The sequence below is a fragment of the Podarcis raffonei genome, chromosome 3 (genome assembly GCF_027172205.1).
Source record: "Podarcis raffonei isolate rPodRaf1 chromosome 3, rPodRaf1.pri, whole genome shotgun sequence".
In the NCBI taxonomy this organism is placed as follows: Eukaryota; Metazoa; Chordata; class Lepidosauria; order Squamata; family Lacertidae; genus Podarcis; species Podarcis raffonei.
In genome coordinates, this window is record NC_070604.1 from 31,604,247 (window position 1) to 31,629,571 (window position 25,325).

General features: G+C 41.7%; 1 protein-coding gene and 1 long non-coding RNA gene across 2 annotated transcripts; one reads left to right on the forward strand and one right to left on the reverse strand.

Annotated features, from left to right (window-relative positions):
* The first annotated feature begins 6,901 nt into the window (after nucleotides 1-6,901).
* Nucleotides 6,902-18,164, forward strand: LOC128410170 (uncharacterized). The gene is made up of 4 exons (XR_008329406.1): nucleotides 6,902-7,025; nucleotides 8,762-8,883; nucleotides 14,143-16,904; nucleotides 17,843-18,164. It is a non-coding gene; the product is annotated as an uncharacterized LOC128410170 (long non-coding RNA).
* On the reverse strand, nucleotides 10,005-16,061 carry ODC1 (ornithine decarboxylase 1). The gene is made up of 10 exons (XM_053380981.1): nucleotides 15,960-16,061; nucleotides 15,659-15,832; nucleotides 15,342-15,514; nucleotides 14,961-15,095; nucleotides 14,771-14,852; nucleotides 14,438-14,521; nucleotides 12,800-12,962; nucleotides 11,981-12,093; nucleotides 11,184-11,398; nucleotides 10,005-10,482 (listed from the first exon to the last, which is right to left on the reverse strand). The coding sequence occupies exons 1-10, from the start codon at nucleotides 16,059-16,061 to the stop codon at nucleotides 10,341-10,343; spliced, it is 1,383 nt and encodes a 460-aa protein (XP_053236956.1). The 3' UTR covers nucleotides 10,005-10,340.
* Nucleotides 18,165-25,325: the final 7,161 nt, after the last annotated feature.

Below are 25,325 nucleotides of genomic sequence, written 5' to 3' on the forward strand. Positions count from 1 at the left end.
ATTCAGTAGCCACCTTTGCTCATCATGCTACAATAGGTCTTCTGCGGGGCAACATTTGAGGCCAGATACAAGTGAAAAGGACACATATAATCCTGGCTCCAATATAGGTCTGGGAATGGAGAGCTTTACATGTTCTAAGAACATAGAAGACACTTGCCGGATCAGACCAAAGGTCCTTCTAGTCCGTAACAAATTGTGGTAACCAGACTGCTATTCAACTTGAAACACACATCTTAACGTAGTGCCAGCTAGCATCCTTTTATAAGAGTAAGATATATATTATCTGGTTGAAATGTATATATTTAAATACTCTTGTTCCAGGTACCCTAGCCAAATACTCCAGAATATATACTTAATTCCTTGCTATGTAGCAGCATAGTGTCATTATACATGGTTAAATAATGAATGCTTTTTGCTCCAGTGCTGATTGCATTTCACTGGTCAGTGGGCTGTATAGTGCTTGCTCAGAGCTTTACGTTTACTCAGGGCCTGTGTATGCACGCACACATGTACGCCATTTCTAGCCCTGCCAGACAATTCAAACATTGCAACTGGGTCTCTGCTCTTCTTGTTGTTCTTTCACTTTAGTAAACCACTAACTTTAACCACCTCTTCACAGTGCCTTCAGTAAGAAGTGACTTTTTTTGTTTTTTGCATATGTGAACAAATAGCACATAGTCTTCTTGATTGTATTGTACCACTCTTTGCTTACCTGGTGGCCTTCAGCTCTTTTGTACTACAGCTCCCATCAGCTCCAGCTGTGTAGGCTGTGGCTGATGAGAGTTGTAGTCCAAACCACCAGGTTGTCAAAGGCAGCACTAAACCATTCAGAGCACAGGTGGGAGGTCCTATGACTGAGTGCTCACTCCTGTAAAAACATTTTTATATATGATGTGTGTAACCCCATCTCAAAAATTCCAGGGAGTAAAATGCTGGCCAAGCCTTCTTTTTGACATACTAAATATGAACACCTTGATGTACCCATGAAAAATTCTTTTTCCTGTTTCATATGTGTGGAGCTAGTGAGGCAGACAGAAAGGCCCCACAAAAGAACAGACTTTTCTGCCTGGCTCAGTGTGTACCTGGACAGATTAGCAAGATTGTTAGTACATCAAGAAAGGGCAAGAAAGAGGATTAGGGATATGAGTGAGACGCTTCAGTTTGAACCTTCTAATACTGGAGTAACCAATAGGGTGCTTTCCAGATGTTCTTGTTTTCATCAGCCATAGCCAGTATGGCCAATCGTCAGGGATGACAACATCTGGAGGGGACTACAATAAAAACATAACACACACATAAAAAAAGTAAGATGTCTGAATATTATCCATTAGCTCTGATGCAGAGCTATGGAATGTGCACTCCAGTATTTTGCTTAGGACAAAGCTAAGGCTTCCGTGTGAGACTGTGGAACAATGGAGCACACAACTTGCCTTCTGCATTTTTTATATGCAACCACCACCCCCCCTAAAAAAAACCCTCAGCAAACAGCTTTCACCCTTACCAAACACAGGATGGTATATACATTGCATATTAATGGAATCGTTGCATCCCGTGTGTTTCTGCATGAATGCAATTTTCTTTCTTTCTCACAGAATCACTTTTACAGATGGATGGAACAGTCTCCAGGCAAGCAGTTGGCAAACAACATATGAATCACTTGAAATGTTTAATGAACATACTTTCAATGCCTTAGGTTTAGTCTGGAATCTTAAAAGATTTAGAGCCTAATTGTCATCTCCCATGTATGCACTTTATGCTACTGTTTACTACAGGGCTGGCTGACATGGTGCCTTCCAGATGTTGCTGAACTACAACCAGAGGCGTAGGAAAGGGGGGGGTGGTCTGCCCCAGGTGCCATCATGGAGGGGGGTGACAGATTATCAAGGAACAATTACTGCCCTACTAGGACAGTTCATAACAAACTCTTTTTTTTGAAAATGCCTGCTCCGAAGGTCTTATCTTACTACACTAGGGATTATATAGCTATATCTGAAATTTCATGCATATCAGTTAATATCTTGACCCTCCTCCACAAAAATAGCTGTTTACTTGGCCGTTTTCCTATGTCGTGAAGGCTGAAATTTCAATTCAGTGGAGCAGGGTCAAGATGTTAACTGATATGCATGAAATCTCAGATATAGCTATATAATCCCTAGTTTAGTAAGATAAGACCTTCGGAGCAGGCATCTTTTTTAAAAAAAGTTTTTTATGAATCACCCTACTGCCCTACCCTCCACTGGGCTTCCCGGGTCCTGGAAAGTCGGCCTATGTGAAGATTAGGCCTTGCCTTGCCTTTGCCCCACCCTCTGCACGCAGTTGATTTTTCTTGATTTTACTGCTGTGGTTTTTTTGTGTGTGTGTTTGTTTTGGTAAACCACTTTTCAGGTTTTAAAAAAATAAATTTTATTAAATAAATAAACAATAAATGTAAATAAAATAACACAAGCCAAAACACAATCCATCCTGTAGATTTAAGTATCTGTCCATAGTCGCCTACTTATTATTAGAGGCCCAGAATCCACATTCCTTTGTAAGAACATATGAAATAACATAAAACCATTTTTGTAGGGGGGGGAAATCAATGTTGGGGGGTGACAATAAATTTTCTGCACCGGGTACCACCTGACCTTCCTACAGCTCTGACCACAACTCACCTCATCATTGGACTGGGACTGATGTGAGCAGCATCTGAAGGGCACCACGTTGGCTGCCCCTGGTTTACTACATCACATTCAGTGAACTGGACCTTCCATTTGAAACAGCAGCTTCCAATGAACTCTAGTAGGAGATGGTGCTCTTACCCAGGACTGAAAGGATTTCTGCTTTAATATTAGGATTCAGCTGTGCATCTAGAAATCCTACTGTGGACTCCACATTCATTCTACAGATTATCTGGGGATTTGGATAATCTTGCATTGTTTTCTAAAAGTCCGACACACACGGACACACGGCTGCTATGAACAGGCATGCTGGTGCCCTAAGGATGAGAGGCAATACATTTTATTCTTTCTCCCTCTACGCAGCTCTGAGTTATGAGAGTTCAAGCGGTCCTATGAATCTACCCCCTGCATTCTGACATGCTGAAGTGTAAGGGACATTTTGTTTTGCGTTTGGTTTAGGTCTCAAAGGCCATCTGAAAAGTAGCATTTTACAGTCTTGTTTCTCACAGTGGTTTAGGGAGCAGCTATAGTTCACTGGTAGGGTGCTTTATATTCCAGAGATCACAGGTTCAATCCCAAGCATCTCTAGGGTGGGCTGGGAAAGGCTTTTGCCTAAAATAAAGGAAAGCTACTGCTATTCAGTTCAGACAATACTGAACTAGATAGTTTCCTAGGCTTCTGTTCATTTTATTTGTTTGGAATCAGAGTATTTTCCCATTCTGGTTTGTAGAGGTGATGAGCCAAGCTAGAAATTCAGATAATACCACACATCTCTTTCAGTGGGTCAACTTTCACTGATGTAACGCTAGTTCAATTTATATGCCATTACAGATGCAGAAAATTGGTCCCTTGAAAGGTGTCACCTTAGCTATTTTATCTCTTCGCGGTTTTCTGGGACTAACCTGGCAACAGTTTTTTGTATACGGTTACTTTGCTTATTGAATAGTGGACCAGAAACCAGTGCAGCTCCCTGACCTGAGAACAGGTGAGATATGCCCTGTATACTTGCTACTGTGTTTTGCACAAATTGTAGTTAATAAAAGGTCCTTAGCAACAGTCCTAAGTACAGCATGTTGTCCCAAGTGCAACACATTGTAATAATCTGAACAAGATTCACCACGGCATAGATAACTGGGACTAGGCTATCTCTATCTAAAAGGACCTGTTGTATGCAGACCTCTGAAAGATATTTTATGCTGCAGAAAAACCCACTAGTTTCTGTAGATAAGGCTGAAGGTAACAGGCTGTGTGCAAAGTCATCCAAAAACAGGTTGAATACTAGATGAACCACCAACCCACAGAACCTCTACCTTATCTGGTCTGGATTGAGCTTCTGTTTTCTGGTCTCCATGCTGATCACAGACAATTCAGAATTTCCACAGCTTCATCTGTATTTAATGAAAAAGAGAAAAAGAAGCAGGTGTCATTAGCATACTGATAATGCCTCACAATGAAACTTCCAACACAGAGCCAATGTTGCCATTCCACTTACACAACAGACTTTACTTTCTCCTCCGCCTCCTCCTTTGTAGCCCCATCCCCTCAAAATCACTGGAAAGTTTAGGCTAACACTTGCCCTCCAGCCCTGAAGGAGCTGCTCCGGAAGAAGAAGAACTGTGAGGGGAGAGAGACTTTCTGCTGCTCATTAGGCAATGGCTTTTTCCACCTGCCTTGCCACACCCTCCAGGCCTAGGAACCTTTCTCATGCCATTACTTTGAGAACAGCAGAAACAGCTGGGAAGAGAGGAGTACAGGGACATAAAAAATAATAATTTTGTAAGTTGTGTGCCCTTGTTTCTGAATTTGATCCATTTACATGGTTTTGTATGCTTTGTGTTATTTTATGCACTGTGACTTGCTGTTATTTTTATTGATTATAGTTTAGTAATTCTTTATTGTCACTGATAAGTGTAAACTGTTTAATTATTTGCCGATATTTAATTTTACTGTTTACTATTATATTCTAATGTATTATTGAATGTTGCTTTATTTGATATAAATTTAAAACTATGCCCTTTTAAAATGTGTTTTCGTGGGGGTGGCTATTGGGTTGTTGTTTTTATTTTTATTATGTATTTTGTGGTTTTATATCTTGGTTTTATTCTGTGAACCGCCCTGAGACCCCTGGGTATAGGGCAGTATATAAATTCAATAAACAAAATAATATAAATAAATAAATTGTTTATTTTAAAGCTATTGTGACTTTTTTTGTAATGGATCAGATTGTTATTACGTGTGTGAACTTGTTTATTCAGCTTATAAACCACCTTGCATATAGTAATGTAGAAAGGCGGTATACAATTTAAAAGTGAAATGAAATAAAATGAAATGTCAGTTTATCTCCCTACAAACCAATCAGAATGAATGCTCCATAAACAGGTTGTCTGGAGGCATCATTATTGATTTACATCCTGAAAGGAGAAAATGGGAGAAAATACAAAGTGGCACTTTAATGACAACAGTGTCATGTAGATGCTGCCAAAAAAAATTGTATGTGTAAGATAAAGCCATCTGACTTTGCAGGGAGTTGGATTAGAGGACCCACAGGTAAAAGATAAAGGACCCCTGGACAGTTAAGTCCAGTCAAAAGCAACTATGGGGTTGCAATGCTCATCTCACTTTTCAGGCCGAGAGAGCCAGCGTTTGTCCACAGACAGGTTTCCGGGTCATGGGGGCAGCATGACTAAACCACTTCTGGTGCAACAGGACACCGTGACGGAAGCCAGAGCACATGGAAACACCATTTACCTTCCTGCCACAGGGTACCTATTTATCTACTTGAACTGGCATGCTTTTGAACTGCGAGGTTGGCAGGAGCTGAGACAGAGCAATGGGAGCTCACCCTGTCATGGGGATTCAAACTGCCAACCTTCTGATCGGCAAGCCCAAGAGACTCAGTGGTTTAGACCACAGCACCACCCGCATACCATAGTGTCCCCAACCCTACAATTCTATGATAAAAACACCCATCTGGAATCACCCAAAACTGAACTTCTTCAGCTATGTTAAAGCTCTTGCCTTCTCATCTCCCATCATTGGTGAGCTTATCTGGCTCAAGATATGAACCGTGGGAAAACATGTTTGTGATTCCAAAAATGTAGCTCATAGCTAAGCAAGGAGCAGACAGAAATAAGTACTGCATGTAGCACTGCTGCCACCTACTGGCAAATGATATCAAAACTGCATAAAATAAAGTTGTTTTATTTTAAATTCAAGGGTTCTCAATATTTTCCTGCCCTGACCAATTTTGTATGTTAAGTCTACTCTTCCTGGTGTTCACCCTCAGACCCAGATGTAACTTTTGAGCGTATCTAAAGTTTCTGGCCATGTAATAAAACCAACACAGATTAAGGATTAATGTTAGAGCCTGATATTGTTTATGGTTTTGTTTCTGAAATGTATACCCAGTCCTTAAATGGCCAATTACCATTCCTAGGACAGGTTTGGCAAAAAGAAAAAGTTATAAATACAAATATTACAAAACAGCTGACGCAACAATGTAACAATTGCCGAGGACAACAATTGCTCCACACACACACACACCCCACTTTAGCACGCCAGTATCCTTCCTCAATTTTTCCCTTAGTATGCTTCCTCCATCTCTCCTCCACTGGCTTTATTGCACCCTTCCTCTCAGGCACCTACTTTATTATTATTATTTATTGAATTTATATACCGCCCTATACCCGGAGCTCTCAGGACGGTTCACAGAAACCTTCCTCTGTCCCCTTTCCATTGCCCCATCTTTCCCTTCATTTCCTACGTCCTCCTCCCTCCATCTTCCCACCTTTCCTAGCCTCCCCTGTCCCCGCCTGCACCCCTTTCCCTCAGGCCCTTGTTTAGTTTATTTATTCATTTAATTTGTTTGCCTCACTCGCTTTTCTTTATCCCCATTGAGCTAACTATGGTGCATCCCAGTTTTCATACTTAGTGGAATTTGTGAAGAAACCCTGTTTAGCTGAAACGGTTAATGGACATTGCCACGTATTCTGTCATTTGTATTGTCATGTCGTATTGTATTGTCATGTCGGTTTAACTGCCGCTGAGGAACCTCAACTGACAACTGACGCGGCGTTGGAGATAGAACTCTCCGTATGCAAAAGCACAGAAGGCAAGACACATTCTGGTTGGTTAATAGCAGGTTTAGAATTTTCAGTTCGGCAGCGTGATTGGCTGAGGGTAGACAATGAGAACGAGAAGAAGATAATAAAAGCCTGGGAGCAACTCAGTCCGGGGTCAGTGTGTGTTGGTTGGTGCTTGATGTTTGTGGTGGGCAGCCAAAAGTAGACGGCAGGAGAGGAAGGGGAATGAGGAAGCAGACCTGAAAGGGAGCAAGAGTGGCTTGGTGGCCAAAGACTTACAAAGGTAGACAAATCGCTTGGCTAATAGGAGAACCAGCTTCCAACACTGAGGGAGAAGAGAGGGAGTCTCAAGTTTGGAAGGCTAGGCTTGTTGGGAACCTGAAAGCCAAGTTTAGGGCAAGAACTCTTTCGTGAGAGAACCACAAGAGATATTTAACTTTGCAAAGCATGCAGCAAAGAACAAAGTGTGGAAGTATAGGCTGCAAAACCTTTAAAATATGCCCTGGTACAGAGGTAGACCACCCACTTGGTAAGTCATAAAATGGTTTACTTACAAAACTCTTCCAAGGTCAGATCCATGTGTTTTTCCATACAGCTGTAAAATGTTGCTTAGTTACAAAAGGTAAAAGTTTCTAAACTATTGGTATAGAAAAAATACTAGTTTCAAACTCCTTTCTTGTCTGAAACAGAAGCAGCTGGTTAAAAAACCATAAGGCTGGCTGCCTCAGACCTCCTCACATGTTGAATTCCACATGTGGAATGGGTTAAAAAAAGAGGCTTGATTACCTACTTCCTCCCAAGGTGAGAGGAAGTGACATAGGCTAAGCCTCACAGGGCAGCTTGCTCTATAGTTTTAACCCCTTCATGCACTAATTAAGAGTCAAGCTTTCTTGTTTTCTGAGGCTGTTTAGCCGACAAGGCTCTGGTGTCTAGTAGGAGAGCCAGAACATTTCAGGATAGTATAGCAGAAGCAGACCTGTGCTTCAATAGGTCAGTGCGGGTTGAAACAGATTTTAACACAAGTCCTCAGTTATAGTGTTGGTGAGACTTAACCGGGATGGGGTAAGTCTGGCAACAGTTTTAATAAAGTTCTTCAAAACTGTCCAGACTTAGTAATAATAGTATAAAATAAGCTAAGGGTATAAGTGGTATTAGGGACGCGGGTGGCGCTGTGGGTTAAACCAGTGCCTAGGACTTCCCGATCAGAAGGTCGGTGGTTCGAATCCCCGTGACAGGGTGAGCCCCCGTTGCTCGGTCCCTGCTCCTGCCAACCTAGCTGTTCAAAAGCACGTCAAAGTGCAAGTAGATAAATAGGTACCGCTCCGGCAGGAAGGTAAACGGCGTTTCCGTGCGCTCCTCTGGCTCACCAGAAGCGGCTTAGTCATGCTGGCCACATGACCCGGAAGCTGTACGCTGGCTCCCTCGGCCAATAAAGCGAGATGAGCGCCGCAACCCCAGAGTCGGTCACGACTGGTCCTAATGGTCAGGGGTCCCTTTACCTTTTAAGTGATATTAAACGATAGCAGTGGAAGTTGGGCTTTCTTAATAAGTATGGAAATAGCCCCATTCCCTCCACAACAGTAATTGTGCAAACGTAGCAGATAGAGCAAGTGAGAGAGCACCCATTGGTATTTTTAATGTCTGCCTATCTATAGCAGATAACACCTATGGAAGATGGAATGCATTTTTAATTAACCTTGTCCAGTGCAGAGCCCCAAATGTTTGGGTAACTGCAGTGCTGCACAAAGTAGGGAGCAACTGCTTTTAGCAGCTGGATATAGTTTTTGGATAATCATAGCTCACTTTGGAAGTCCAAGGAACAGAATGCACCATGTGGAACAATATGCTATTATGCTCCAAGTACTAATCAAAGTGTAGTGACTTTGACCCTTAGTATCTCCAGTTTTAGGTTATCTGTCTGCTTTTCCTGTTCCATTGTATTTTAAAATTGAAATAACCTCTTCTCGTGTAATTTATACTCAACTGACCAGCAAAGCTATGCATGACTAACTATTGCAGAACTGCATTGCCTAGAGATCCAAGGAAAATCAGAAATTAAATACTAGTGCCAGCTCTAGTGAGTTCTTTCCCTGCAGGACACCCAGCTCCTCAATATTACCTGCTCATCCTCAGGAGTACAGGTAAAGCTACTTCTCTACCAGCTTAATAGCTGTCCTAAGTATGTTCTCTAAGTACTTTTGGGCTTTAACCCATCATTCATAGCTGAAATTAAGGAAAACTGTGTTGCAAATAGCTTGCTTTTCAAAATGTTTGATTTACACCCTGGTTTTTATAAAACATGCTTTAGTTATTTTGTTTTATAGCTATTATACACCATTCAGAACACCAGGAATCATAGAATCTGAATCAAGTATTAATTTGTAAGTTCCTGCTGATCAAGATGACGCTTGTGCAAAGCTCCCCCCCCCCCAATTTTGCGGTGCTACCACCACCACAAAAGGGTGAGACATACAAGAAAAGCCAGATTCTGATGTGGCAAAGGCAAAAGCAGCATTTCATTTACACTTAAGCGGTCAAAACCAAAACTCATTCTCATGAGGATTGCAAACGTGCTGTTGTGCTTCCAAGTCTTACTTTGAAATCAGTCCCACTGAAACAAGATGCATTTACTTTCAAGACTATGTTTTATAGTGGAATCCAATTCTGAGCTACGATTCATACTAAACTTTAAAAAAAATACCTGCCTTGAAAAAGCAGTTCAGCAGATTCTTAAAGTGTTCTCATTAGCTAAATGCTACATACGGGCCATTTTCCCACACAAATGCTTTGCAGAGAACATTTTTATTGTTCAACAGAATAAACCAAAGAAACCATACAAGCTTATGTGCCTGGGCAATTTACAAAAGTTCTGTATGCAAAGTATCGTTGACTGGCATTTCTGTAATTTGAGAGAAGCAGGCTTGTATTGGATTAAAATTCAGATAGCCAAGAACTAAAAGATACTTCATATACTTTAAATGGGATGTTACAGGTATATACATAATTACAACATGCAAGCCTTATCTCAAGAGTCTCTTCCCTTGTCTTATCATCAGGTAGTTAAAAAATCAAAGGCAAAAAAGAAAAGCAGCACACAGTGAAAGCCAGCTTGAGGGAAACCACCTTAGTTGCTGTCTGGGAAGGCCTAGTTATGTAGAAATATCAAAATAATGTTCAAGCCCAGAGCTGGTGAAAACGCAAAATCTTAAAATCTATTCAGCCCAGATTTTTGTTCATATACAGACAAGGAAAAGCTACCCAGTTATTTCAATAGACTTTATTGTAAAACAGTCAGGTCACAATACTACGTCCAGACCATTCTGCCAGATATGCAAGCTACAATGCTTGACAGGCAGAAAGGATCAGTTTTAGTAGTATACTTGAGAAGTGAATAAAAATCCATATAAAACAATATTCAAATAGTTTCCATAGGAACACAGATAAATGTGACCTCCCCGTCTCCTAGTTGTCTATTCAAGTTACATTTACGCCACCCTAGCCATTCAAAAACATTTTAAAATTCTAGCAAGAATTAAGTTAATGGTCCCAAAAGCCCTAAAAATCCATTCCTAAACTTGCATGTTAGCCAAAACTGTATCTATACATTAATGCTAGCTGAAGCACAAGCTGCTGGATAGTGTTCAATCCCACTTTCCCAGGCACATGAGAGTGGCAAAGTGACATCTTGCTCTTCCACTTCAGCTTGAAAACCTTGCTCCTTTATCCGCTGCATCAATTGCCTAATAAGGGGGAGAGAAAGAAATAGAGTAAGTAACCTAGATGGCCTAGATAACCATGACTGTGTGTACCCTCTACTAATCTCTTGCTAGATTCTGCACCAAAAAGGATTGTGAACAGTACAAAACACTGCACTTCCTAGCTATGGGAAAGTGAAAACTATGTACCACAAACCTTATTTTGAAAATGCTCTGCCTTCTGAGTTTTAGCCAAGCACTGCACTCACACCCTTGAGGATTTATTTTTAAGATTATGCTGAGATTCTCAATCAGGTGAATTCTGCACTCAACATGAGCTTCTGCACTTTCATAGAACTGTGACAAAGTCATAATGATAAAGCAAGCCTTCCAAACAGCAGCCCCCCTGAACTAGAGAAAACATGACAGCAAAATTGGCTGTCCAGTTCTCTCACGTTAAACTATGGTTTAACATGCATGAGGGTTTTGTTCCTCCCCTGCCATGTGTGGGAGGAAACAAACCTATCTTGTTTGTTGTGAGATATGAACCCTGGCTTGCGTTTAATTTTCTTCTACAAACAGAAGTCAAGGTTTGTTCTTAGCTTACCCCTCATGCTGTTTGAAAGACACAAGCCCACAGTCACAACTCGTAACAAACCAAACCGGCTTGTTCCCTCCCAAGGCAGTCAGGAGTGGTGGTGGTGGTGGGGGAGATAAATAATAAGAATAATAGCAGAACTACTAACCATGCTGGTCTTGACATTACATAGTGTATTGTTGGCCTCTGGAATCCATTGAAAGTAGAAGCAGCTGCCACTGTGTAGGCACCCATGTTTTCAAACAACATCCAGTCCCCAACCTGCAACTCTGGCAAGCCACAGCGCTCAACAATGCGATCTAGGCCATCACAGGTTGGTCCCCATATGCTGCAGGAATAGTACCTCTCATCTGGCTTAGGTCTCTGGAAATAATTTAAAATTTAAGTAGTTATTGCATACATACTGCCACAGCAGTCAACGATAAGACAATCACGAATAATATGGTATTTAGAATGTGCTCCATTACTACATAATGCTGAGATGAGTTAGAATAGGATTGCTCAAACTGTGGTTTGTGTCATCTGTGGATTTTTAGCTGAAGATGGGAGGAGGCACATCCATCACACTGAATAGTCATGCTGATGTTTAAATTGTATTTTATTGCTTTAATTTCTTATATTGTATCTTATTGCATCACAATGTGAATTCTATGGAATTGAAGCTGTTACAACAAGCAGAACAACAACTGAGCTCCACCAAGACCCATAGTATTTTTCAAAAGGTCCTAGGGGATGTGGGGAGTCAGAGTCGCTGAGTTAGATCTACATTATACCAGTTCTGCAAGAACCGATGCCCTTTTGTTTTTCCTGTTTTAAGTATCTGGCATAGATAAATGACAAGTAAGTTACCTACAGCACAAATGGGCTTAAGTTTAACAGTATACTTTTATACAGAAATACACTATATAATACAGTACAATACAATATAAAATATACACATAGTACCTTTTGCAAAACTGGTTTGACATGTGCATGATCATACAGGATGCAGTTAAAAGAGCCATAAACCCCATCATTTACATAGTACATAAGAGTTTTGTCATTTGCTTCTTCTTCATCTATTTGGGGGAGAGGGAAAAAAAGAATATTAGAATAGAGCAATTGGCTAGATATTTAAAAGACAGTTCCCAACTTTGTCATGCTATGCCATTACCAAGCAACAGAAACCTGGGATAGTGCTGTGCATTGTTACTGTCATCAGGAAAAATTGCCCGCCTAGCCCCTGCTTTTGAAATTCTTATGAACAAAACAAAACACTGACTTTCACTCCAACACTGGGTGGCCCAGCCCCCTCTAAGGACCTCTCCTCTGTTCCCACCATCAATTATGAGTATTTGCAAAACTAGTGGAAAGACTTCAAGATAAAGACAGTAGAGATTTTAAGGACTGGGAACCATTTATATTATATATACAGAATCAATATAAAAAAATTGACTCACTTGCAGGGTTTGATTAAACACTTGCAATTTACAAAATAAATGTAGAACTAGAAACAAGATTTTAAAATGATAAGTGAAGAATAATAAGAATTAACCAATAAGCAGGATGAGATAATATGCCAAAAGAACCAGAAAAGGAAGTTGAGGGAAGTCACAGGAGGGAGGGAGAAGCAGAGGATTTATAATGTATTTTGTTTTTGAAATAATGATTGTGGTGATGATAAAAATTGTAAAAATCAATAAAATTATTTTTTTAAAAAAATAAATTATGAGTATTTGGGCAGTTAACATATAAGGTCCAGGATGTTATTTAAGTATTACATACCATCTGATCCAGTGTGTTCTTTTATTACTACTTTCTTTGCAATGATATTAACAGCAAGTGTAAAAGCTGATGCAACATAGTATCTGCCAGGCTCTGCAATAATTCTCACTCCAGAATCAGAAGGAAAATACTTGTCCAAGGCAGGATTGATTACATTAGTTATCTTTTTAAAAAAAGAGAGAGAGAGAGAAATGGGTTTAATAGAGTTGTTAAGCAACATGGATATCCAATAAACAATTAGCTTGCACTACATTCTCAATGCAAGAGACTGATGGGTTGGAATCCAGCAACAAACTATTGGCTCTTTGTTGAATAATCTACTAAAAACTTGGATATGATTTAGAACAGAAACATAGAACTTCCACACTAGGGAAAGGAGGTTGCTTTGAATTTGATAAATCATTCACAACAGTGCTCTAAAAAAAGTTATGACTTGGAAAATCAGTTCATGATTTCCCAAGCAATCTCAACTCGATTTAAAGCCAACAGAAAGTTTTTGTGAACTTTCAGCTATGCACATCTGGATTGCTCAAATGAACTAGAATGTGAAGGACTTTGGCTGCAATCCAAACTCCCTTTGCACTGTTGGGGGTGAGAATGGGACAGAGATGTCCCCTCTACCCAGAGCGACACCAGCATCACATTATTTTCACAGTGGTTTGTACTGTGCCCCAATATCGGGTGTTTTGGTGGCAGGGACAGGCAGTCAGCCTCACTGTCTACATCAGCTCCAGGCTAGCATAGCAATTTGCCTCGCCCTCACTTCAGTGTGAACAATGGAGTTGAGAGATGTGGCAGCGGCTATCTCCTTCCATTGTTATCCCATCCCTCCATTCACCCTGCCCACTTTAGCTACTGTTAACTCATTCTAGAGTGTATTCACTTATACTAGCTGTCTAATTTAAGACTGAAGGTTCAATGTTTTGCAGCAGAACTGAAATAGCCATATATGGAAGAGTTGTAAGCATTTTTTTCAAGCTTAACACATGCCGTATTGCCACTTTAGCAGTATGGAGGCTATGCAACATATCAAGTAAATTTCTACTATGCTGTAAAATGTATCACGGTGTAGCCCAGAAATTGATGTTGCTGTATAGCAAAGTATTTCAACCTGAAATTCATGATGCAGATGTCTCTTCCACAGAGGCAAGGTAAAAGTTATTCATGTAGGTAAAGCTATTACTTAGTACAAGTTGTTTTATACTTGTAAACTGCCTATAAGCTACATCTATTATGCAGTATAAGTAATGAAGTAAATATATATATTAGAAATAATTGAACTGGTGGCTTCACTCTAAGCAATACTCTTAAATTTAGGCTGACAAACCTTTTTTGACTCACAGGCACATTTGCAAACTGGAGAAGCTGTCATGGGCACCACACATGCTACAACCTGTTCTATTGGCTACATCAAAAGGCCTCTTTCAAGTCTCGCTTCAGTGGGAGAAGGAAACCTGCAGCCGCCATAGACTCATGTGCTTGTTGGTACTTCAAGAAACTTATACAAACATCTTTTGCCTATAATAGTGAAATCCCCTCCATGTCAATTGGAAGCAGATGCTGGGAGTTGTTTAATATGATCTGGGGAGCAAAGTTAGAAGAATGCTCTTCACATACAAAGCACTTAAGGTTATGTACCTCTTCAAACTTAAGTTTCACATCTTCAGAGCCAGGAAAACCACCACCAATGTCAAGCAGGTACATGTTGAAACCAAGCTCAACCTAAAAGGCAGAAATATTGAAATGTGATTGAAATCATACTTTTATTGATAGTATTGATCAGTTTCACCATCTGAACTAATGAAGCAAACAAGAATTTTAACTAATCTGAATTAGCATCTTAGACCAACAGCACAAAAATGTAGGTTTCCCAAGTTTACTTTAAATATTTTGTATTTCAGACACATTCTGGCAATCTCACAGTACTATGACTCGTTAGTGCTATAGGAAATGCTCTTAAAATGTACTTACTCCCATATCAAAGACACAACGGGCATCAGAAATAGCTTGCACAAACGTCTCAGGATCTGTACAGCCACTTCCAACATGGAAACTAGAAAAGATGGGTTGAGTTATTGGGAGTTTTGCTCATCCTTCTTAACAAAAGCAGAATTTGTAAGTAGCAAGTGTGCAATTTCTTCCACACAACCCGGCTGCTCACCTCACTCCAATTATGTCGATATCAAGTTCTTTTGCTCGTTCAAGGAGCAACCTGCTGGTTTTTAGTGTAGCTCCAAACTTAACACTTAGGCGACAAACAGCCTTTGAATCATCTGTTGCAATGCGCAAGACCAGCCTAGAAAACATTTTAGAACACATAAGCACATGCACATGTATTTCAGAACACACATTTGTAGTTGCTCTGAGAAAAAGTAGCTTAATAGTTGAGGGTGGGGAGCTACCTTTATTCTGTCAAAAACAGCAATGCCACCTGTTTTTTGCACAGATCTGCCTAAATGGTCACCGTCTGTTATCTGGGGCCTCACATTTACCTAGAGAGAACATATAGATTGTACTAAAATAAATTGTAAATGTTTCTTACTTTGCTTTTGGGTGGGCTCTTGCAACTTTCATCAGCTCAACTTCACTATCAAATGTCATCATCTGCACACCATTGTTTGCAGCATGCTTAATTTGAGAGACTTGCTTGCATGGATTTGCATATATTATACGCTCTGGAGGCACACCAACACTCTGGACCAGCTGTATTTCAGTCTGGAAAAAAATCCATTTTTTTAGTTTGCACATTAGTTACTAGAAATGGTTTCTCTGGAAATAAGACAATTTAAATCAAAGGCAGACATATTTTCATTTCTAATACACAGTATTTAATCAAAACATTTAAAAGCAGTCACTTACTTTACTGGCACAATCAAATCCTGCCCCAAGAGCAGCCAGAGTTTTCACTAGAGCTATGCTATCATTACATTTGACGGCATAGAAAGGAGATACCCTAGGGAGGGCCTTGTACCACCGCAAATGTTTTTTGAGAACATCCCCAAGGTCAGCAACATAGAATGCATCTTTATCATCCTGGAAACAAAGAAAACATTCATCTGTCAATATGCAGTTGCCTACTAGTGTATATTACAATAGCAACAACCCTACGTTTAGTATAAAACATTTTAAAAAAAATATTCAGTCTATCTACCATACTCACCGAGGAAGAAACTTCATTTATTTTTTGGTCTAGGATATCCTTTGCAGTAAAGCCTTCGTCAAGGAAAGAAAAATTGAATTCCTCACCACAGAAGTCATTCATCTTGCTTGATGTTGTTATACCAAAGTGATTTTCAGTGAAAAACTGCAAAGACACAGGAAAGAGTTTATTAGTTCTCCCACCCGTCACAGTGAGACAAGGGGAATGGAAAATACAGTGGTACGTCGGGTTAATAACTTAATTCATTTTGGAGGTCCATTCTTAACCTCAGGTACCACTTAATTTGTTCTAGAGGTCCGTTCTTAACCTGAAACTGTTCTTAACCTGAGGTACCACTTTAGCAAGTGGGGCTCCCCGCTGTCACCGCGCGATTTCTGTTCTTATCCTGAAGCATGGTTCTTAACCCGAGGTACTATTTCTGGGTTAGCGGAGTCTTAACCTGAAGCACCTGTAACCCGAGGTACCACGGTACAGCAACTTAAAAAGCCATCTCTCACAGTTCAAGGTGCAATTTTGAAGGCAACTACTTTTAGTTGTGCTCCAAGGAAGTCTCTCCAGGAAAGAAAGATCCTGAAACAGGAAAGTAACCTTTATGCTCCCTAAGCAATTTTCATATCAGTTACATGAACTGTTCTGGATTATAAAAGGCTTTTAGGCATCAACATTTATGCCAAAATGTGTCTTTTAAAGAAATTGGACCTAGGAGCTTCCTGAGTAAACCAGTACCAAAAGACAAACAAACTTTCTTGCAGTGAACATTGAGATTACAAGAGGCAAACAATAGGAAGACAGAGCTTCCTGTGTTTGTTTCTGTTTTACTCATAAAAGAAGAAATCTGTCTACAGGTGCATGTAGTTGCTACAATTTAAGTGTCCATTTTCTTCCACAGCTTTCCGAAAACTCAAGTTCTCCGTGGAGTTTAATTAAGCTACTACAAAAAGTCAAGTGAGTTGTCACACTTGAGAATTTCATGTAGTATTGCTTTGACTCAAAGGGGGAGCCTAGAGTACGGAAAAAGCATAAGTGTTTGTGAGGAACTGCAAATACAACTGCAAAATACACAGTCCATGCTGGTCACTCAGAAGGAGTTTAAATATACTCCTGGCAGGAGCCCAGACAAGGGGGGGGGGGACTGGTTGGCAGAAAAATGGAGGAGAGAAGGCACTCTGCAGTAGCTGGTAGCTACAGATTGAGGGTCAAGAACTAGCAGCTGTGTACACAAAATCTGTATAACATTAGAGAAAACAGCCTGTTTCTTTGCTCTAATATCACTACAGATTTAAGGCTGAAATCCTTGGAGTAAGTTCCATTAAAGACAGTGGGAACATGCTGCCTATACTGTAATTCTGCTGTCACTCCAAGTGAGTAACAGCACACGTTTTCACACAACCTGGTGATAAAAGCAATAAAAAGCTGAATCATGGCATTAAACAGCTTGACCCACTCTGGTTTGGCTTGATGCCAGACTCTTGCATGAATGCCTGCAGGGCATAATGTCAAAACATTCCTGCCACCTCCAGGCCCTTAACAGTAAAACAATTGGCAGATGTAGAGATACTAGGGGAATGAATGGCATAATTGGGGACAAGGCAGCTAATGCAACATAGAAACAATCTGCTGTTGTGCTAGCACAATCTCTGCAGTTCTGCAGTCCAACTTGCTTCAAAGACAGACAAGAAACAATTTGTGCTTGAATTCACTGGCACATTCCACCATGCCTTTTGTAAACAGCCACAGGAAACAGAGAACAGTGATGTAAAAGTTTTAGAGACTTAAATATAAATAAAATTCACAAGGTGATATCAATTTTTATATTTAATAAGCATTTAATATGTATTGATTTGAATTATGTAATTAATAATCTTTTATTCTTTGATTATAAGTTGCTGAGGGAGGATCTACAATTCTGAAAAACAGCATAAAAATAATTTAAACAGAGCAAAATGTACAGGCCTGAAATTTAACTCAAATTTCAATTTATTATCAAGGAACAACAAGATGGATGCCATTAAAATGACTAATTGTGTTTGAATTCCTAATTTGCATTCAGTTCAGTCTACTTTCCATCTCTGAAATCACCATTAAAAGATTGGGAGGGAAAGAACAGATGAGAAAATGTCTGAGATGTCACTAATGTGGTACATTACAGCCTGCACAAATGCTTTTAGAACACAAGATTCTAAAATACACTGTGCTTTTCCAATGTTTGACCCATATTTTGAAAGTGTATCTTAGCAACCAACTAAGTATGTTGAAAAGCAGTAATTTTACTGAAGGAGCAAGGTAAGCAATTTTTTTTAGTATGTCCCTACTGGCTCAATCTTTTTATGCCCTTTCATCAATTTCACAGTATCTTTTATAGCCTTATGCTTATGCTCCACTAATAACGTTGAACCTTGGGCATAACTGGAAGCTATTTCACTAATACCAATGGCCTTCCAATTGTATAACAATAGAATCTGAACTCTTAAATTCCTATGGTGGGCAAACCCATAGTAAACTGAATGTATCTTTTTGCTATAGATCCTGCTTAAGAAATATAAATCAACAGAAATTCAGGAGTGCACGTTCACATGCCACTTCAAATTCCACAGAAGCAAACCCTGAGCATAAAACTTTCCAAATAAATCCATACATCATTTTATGGAGAATTCTTCCAAGTAACCCATACACAATAGTATCATTTATACTTGTTCAACAGCTTTAAGTAACAGCATACACATTTTAGTTTAATCACTAACTGTTCCTAGGATTGTAGCAGTCACTATTTACCACTATCAAGATGGCAAAGAGTCCCTTCTTTGGAACAGAGGAGGAAGGCCAGCCCATAAGCTTTACTGGCTTGCATTTGAAAAATGCTGTTTACTCTTAAGCACTAGACATAACAAGCCATCTCCTTTCCAGCACTCAACTTCAGCTGTACACCCGGCAAACATATGTCCAGCTGTCACCACTTTGCCAGATCTCCTCACAAATTCTGTTGAGGAAGGTCAGGCTTTGTCTTTTGTACGTATGGCCGCCAAGAATGACTAAGTGCTACCTCTCTCCTCCTCCCCTGATAAGATAACTGTGGCAGGGTGAAGCACACCAGCTCCAACATGTGAAGGGGGTGGAGCAGAGAGATCAAGAAGAATAGAGCCGCATCTGCAGTCGCCCTTTATATTGCAGCGGGTGGGGAGAGAGAGAGAATGAGAATGGGTTGGCCCAAGTCTGGGGCTCTGTAACCCAGTTCAAACTGACTTATTGAAACCATGCCATCATTAATGCTAGCTTTCTGGACACAAACATGCAAAAAAAAAACCGGCTTCTCCATCCCAGACCCCACCTGAACGGCAGCTGCTCAGGCTAGCACCTACCCCCATAAATATTTTTATTTCCAAAGGTTTCTCCCACCCCACCCCCTCATTATCCCCACTACCCCCTCGTACCAGTGCTGAACTATCTACTGCAGTGAGACCGAAGAGGAAAAGGCACTGCAGTATTTCCTCTCTCCCTCCCTACCCGGCACAAATAAGGAATAAGAGCCCGCAGTTCCCTATACACACCGTCTCCCCACAAGGCCAACCTCGGAATGGTAGTTACCCTACCAGGAACAGTAAGTCATCCTCTTTACTGCAACGACAATCAAGGATATTAGGGAGATGGGTGGGGGAGGGGAAGAGACACGCAAAAAAGGGGGGGTTAAAGTGGAACTTCCAATACATTACTAATCCCACCGGGGGAGGGGGCAAGTTAGAAAAAATATGGTGTGGGAGAGAAAAGAAATACTTTAAGGTCAGCTTAGAATCTCAACGGGACGAATCTGCTAATAAAGTTAATTAGGAGACGGCCATTATGTACCAGAATTGGGGGACCATAAACAATCGTTCTTAATTAAATTTGCGTGCGAGCAAGTATTAAGCCCCATAACGAATACTAATGATGATGATAATAATTACTAATAATAATAATAATCATCACCGAAGCCCCTATTTATGGGAGCGCGGTGGGCTACGCCACGTTGTTTCGCCAAAATCCTCCACATTCACCCCTCGATTCGGCCCCACGCGGACCCCCCTTCCTCCGCCATCCACAGGGCGGCCCGGCCTGCTCGGCGGCTGCTCTTCCGCCCACCCCACCATCCACGTGGCCGGCTTGCTGCTTAGGCCGGCCTTACCTCAGACTGCGGCGGCGGCGACGGCGGCGGTTTCTTGTCCTTCAGCAGCAGCAGCCTCTCCTACCCTGCGCGGCAGCCGGTGGCGGGGGGACGACGACGGGTGGGTCGTACCCAGTCGAACCCTGCGGGACTTGGGGGAAGAACCGGCCGCTGTGGAGGAGAGAAGGAGCCGGAGCCCGCTCGCCCGCCGCGCAGGATAGCGGCTGCTGCTGCTGCTGCTTCTGTGGCCGCCTCACTGACAAAGCCCCGCCAGCCCCGCAGAGCCTGTATTTATAGGCCCGGCGGTGTCGCCATGACGACGCACCAGCTCAAACCAGCCGCGTTCGGCTGCGACCGGGCCAAAGGCATTCGCCAACCGCTATTATGACGTCAGGCAAGAGGTGGCGAAGGCGAGCGTGGCATGCCAGGAGACATGCGGCCGTCATCCCCGCCCATCTCCAAAGGGGAGGGGAAAGTGTAGGCGGGGCGGGTGGGGGGGAGGAAAACTTCACTTCCACGTTCACATTTTAATCCTTCATATGCGGTGCAAGAGTAGTGGGAGGATCAATATACAGTATAAGGATCAGTGTAGACGTTTAAATTACTGTATTGATGAAATGCTAATAATATTTTTCCACATACACACACTATGTTTCATTTATAGCCTACTTTTGTTACTGCAAGCAGCCCCCCCCCCGGCAGCTGTGTAAAGGAGGGCAGTTGAAATCTTTTAAATACAGTGCTGTCAATAAAATAAGGAAAGGCACTGAGTGCTTTGAAACAGTCATTTCTTGGGCCATTAAGTTCAACCAGGGTAAGTCATAGCTTTCAACCTTCCCTGTTTTTGCGGGAAATTCCCTTATTCCAGCGCCGTTTCCTGCTATCCCGGATTGTTAGATATCCCTGTCCCCGGGACAGGTGAGGCTGCTGATCCCTTATTTTCGAGGCTGCTGATCCCTTATTTTCAAATCTGAAAGTTGATAGCTATGGGGTAAGTAGTGTCCAGCTGGCAACATGATTAAAACAACACATCACTTCTTACTTGGGATTCTACTATTTGTAAGAGGGACAGAAAAAAAGCAGTTACAGTGGTACCTCAGGTTAAGTACTTAATTCGTTCCAGAGGTCCGTTCTTAACCTGAAATCGTTCTTAACCTGAGGTACCACTTTAGCTAATGGGGCCTCCTGCTGCCACTGCACCGCCGGAGCACGATTTCTGTTCTCATCCTGAAGCAAAGTTCTTAACCCGAAGAACTATTTCTGGGCTAGCGGAGTCTGTAACCTGAAGCGTCTGTAACCTGAGGCACTACTGTACGAAGGAAAAAGAAAACAGACAAAAATGTGCTTGGGTAGAAAAGGGGACTTAGCTGGATAATGGCAGAACAGGCAGAAATTTGACTGGTAGCTGGGCTGCATGTGTTGCATTTTCTGACTAACACAATACACAGCCTAGAACAGCACAGAAGTCCGCCTCCTTCCCCAAATTTAAAGCTTATATAGTTTTTTTGGGGGGGGGAATATATGATCCTGTTTGTGGGGTGAATAACAAAAGAATTGGCTGGGTATCTTCTCTAGCCACCCTACTCAATTCTACCACCTGCCTTTCTCCTCCTTAATAATAATTCAAGCTGCTGCCAGCGCCATATTTAGGGTGGTGTGGCAGTTCCCCACACAGGTAAAATGGTAAAGGACCCCTGGACTGTTAAGTCCAGTCAAAGGCGACTATGGGGTGTGGCGCTCATCTTGCTTTCAGGCCGAGGGAGCCAGCATTTGTCCACAGACAGCTTTCCGGGTCATGTGACCAGCATGACTAAATCGCTACTGGTGCAACGGGACACTGTGACGAGTGCCAGAGCACATGGAAACGCTGTTTACCTTCCCGCCGCAATGGTACCTACTAATCTGCTTTTGCTGGTATGCTTTTGAACTGCTAGGTTGGCATAACCCTGCACAGGTCACCAAGCTGACAGGTGCAAAATTGAGAAGATCCATAACTGTGAAGATCCATTTGGGGGTGCAAAATTTTGGCCTCATAGCAGATTCCATATTACGAAAGATTACACAAGTCGACCCCTGCTGTTGCCCTTCCTATGACTTTTACATTTCTACAATCCAAGAAGAATATGGTATTTCAACACAGTTTTGAATGTGTTTGTGCAACAGCCTCCTTTCAGCTTCCTCAGCTACAAGGTTAGTCATGCTCCAAATGCAGGAAACAGGGTCATTGGTTTGGGCCTAAAGCAAAGCCAACCACTTCAAGCTAAAATTGGCAGCAGGAGGAGTTGATGGACTTTGAAGAAGTCTTTTTTAGAGTTACTTACTGTATATATAGCCTTGGCCTGAAATCAGGCTTTGAACAAGAAATTCTTCAGATCATTGTGGACGATATACTGTGTTTTATCGTCCTCACCTAAGATGCTGGTTGATTTCTAAGAAGAGTTACATAGAATTCTTTTTTAAGAATAATTTTTTAAAAATTGTACCAGAGAAAGCATTCTGTGCAAACATTGGTGTCGCATTCCACAGAGCTACAAATAATAATTTCTTCAGACAGGCTTCTGTGTAACTTGAAAGCTCACAAGACTGCTAACGTATTATTTGTCTAAGCGCCAAGGTTGCAGATTTGATCCCTGTATGGGACAGCTGCGTATTCCTGCATTGCAGGGGGCTGGACTAGATGATTCTCAGGGTCCTTTCCAATTCTACAGTTCTACAATTCAATGATTCAACAAAAGCAGCACTTTTTCTGGAGGTACTCAACGATATGCAATACCGGCACCCCCCCCCCCGCCCATGTTAAAAGTGTGGCACTTACAGTTACAACTACAGCAACAACCTTTTTTTTCTTTTTTTATAAAAAGTATTGTATAAAAGTGCATCTGAAGCACTAGACAGAAATTTGGTATTGGGCCTTGCAGTATCTCCACCGACTTCCCAGAGGCAATGTGATCAGACAATACAGATCTGCTGTCTACCCACAACTCACATGCATACCCATGAAATTCAAGGCAAAAAAAAAAAAGCATGGATCCAACATTTCATGATGCTTCTACCGTACAAAAACATAGATGGAGACGATTTCACCGTGAAAATCAGATTCAGTGTTTCATGGTACTGTGGTGGATCAAAAATTAAGACCCGAGGCGCAGAGCTTCATGGTTTTTATAGTCAAGCCAAACATATCCAGTTTCTAATCATAGAACACATCAGATGTGGGCTTTCGCACCCACAGTACAGTGGGCCTCTTATTTTCACCAGGCAGTCTGGGGGCATGGATGTAAGTGATGACTAGATGATGCATTTGAAGCATCCTATTATAAGCGTGAGGATCTATAAGCATTTCCTACTTTAAATATATCTAGGTTTACGTGCCATGGCAGGCCACAATTTAATCTATCTGTGATTCCCATGAAGCAAGAGGAACTGCGATTAGCTGGCGAGTGTCCTTAGGGTTCGTGTTCTCCTAGTAGAGCTCAGTTCGTGTTCGCCTAGTAGAACTCAGCAAGCAGTAGGATTGAGACAAAACTTGAATGAATTGGCACTACCTGTCATTCACTCTGGCCCATGCCTACTGTTGGTCTACCTGCCTTTCCGCCCTACCAGTCCCAAAGACACTAGCCACTGCGGAGCTCTCCCCTCTATGAAACAATGTTTGTCAGCCATTTTTCTCCCTGTGAGGCTGGGTGATCAGAAATAATCGCCACTGGCGTGGGTGGAAAAGATAAGAAAATGAGTCCCAGGAAGGTGGGTGAGTGGACTGAACCTGCCCTGCTACCCATTCTGCTTTACAATCCTGACAACAGAGGATGTCCACTTGCAGCCTGAATCAAGCCTTTTGAACTCTGTGACTGGAACCAAAACATCCTCTTTGAGGCAAGAAGCAAGTCCAGCTAATGAGAAAATTGGCACGGAGATCCAAATTTGATGAAGTTATCTTTCCTGTAAATTTCTGGCTCTTAGAAGTAGTCTAAGTAACACGAAATGCACAAATGCGGCCCAGTGTGTTTAATTCCCGTTTTACCATTTGTAGTGACTGGATTTCCCAGAAGTAGAATTAAAATGGGGGTCTGATCAGGAGAGTGGTGCAGGTTGCATGGAGTCCTGGTTATCAGTTGCCCTTTGTGTGCATTTCCAGTGCTACCTGATCCTCCCCTTCATTACAGAGGAGTTTCAGAGGACAGGCTGCTTCTTTGTTAGGCGAGACGAGAGGCAACGCAGGTGAGACACATATTACTGGCCCAGTTCCTTTGGCAAAAGTTGTGTCGAACATCCTCATGTGGAGCAGTCCGCACAGGAATTCAGTGTGTCACGTAACACTTTTGGAAAGAACTTTTTCACCAATTTATTCCTTTAGTCCATCTTTATCTGATCCCATCCATCTTCTGAGAATCTCACAGCAGCATACACTGATCCTCTCTCCCCGCCCCTCTGCCGCTGCCTTGCTTTATCCTCCCAACTCTGTGTGGTAGGTTAGGCTGAGAAATTGTACCAACTTGCCCAGGGTTACCCAGTCATGGCTGGGGGGTGGTGGTGAACTTGACTCTTGCTTTAACCTCTGCACCACACAGGAACTGTTAGGTACAGAGTTGGTGTAGTGTAGGGTCTAGGAGTATGAAGAACATCTGCTTCGAATCTCACTCAGCTATTGTTGGTTATGATTGGTTTGAAGAAGAATTCCCTGGATCCAGACGTGGGGCATGCACTCTCCAATAAGAGAGCTCGAGCAGAAGTTTAAAATCACAAAACATGCAGCGAAGTAAAGTGTGGCAATATAGTCTGCTACTAACATGAGTTTGACCAAACTGCAGGAGGTAGTGGAAGACAGGAGTGCCTGGCATGCTCTGGTCCATGGGGTCACGAAGAGTCAGACACGACTAAACCACTAAACAGCAACAAATACCTTTAAAAATCCAGTTTTTAGAATCAGAGAATCGTAGAGTGGGAAGGGACCTTGAGGGTCATCTAGTCCAACCCCCTGTAATGCAGGAATATGCAGCTGGCCCATATGACCCATGACATTGGCATTATCAGCACCATGCTCTAACCAACTGAGCCGCCACCTTTAAAGTCTCTTTCAAAGCAACTTTAGCATAGAAAAAACTACATAGTTTGGTAAGTAAAAAAAAGGTTTACGGTACTTTCAAAACTTTCAAAGGTCACATTCATGTGCTTTTTCATACAGCAGCAAGAAAACACAGGCAAAAAAGGTTAGTCATGCTTCTAAATACACA

What these genes read in the sequence shown, in the direction of transcription:
- ODC1 (XM_053380981.1), bottom strand. Translation starts at nt 16,061, where the DNA reads ATGAATGACTTCTGTGGTGAGGAATTCAATTTTTCTTTCCTTGACGAA. An exon ending in TGAAACTTAAGTTTGAAGAG is followed by an intron (nt 12,963 to 14,437) that starts GTACATAACCTT and finishes TTTTTTAAAAAG; the next exon opens with ATAACTAATGTAATCAATCC. An exon ending in GTAATGTCAAGACCAGCATG is followed by an intron (nt 10,483 to 11,183) that starts GTTAGTAGTTCT and finishes CCCCCTTATTAG; the next exon opens with GCAATTGATGCAGCGGATAA.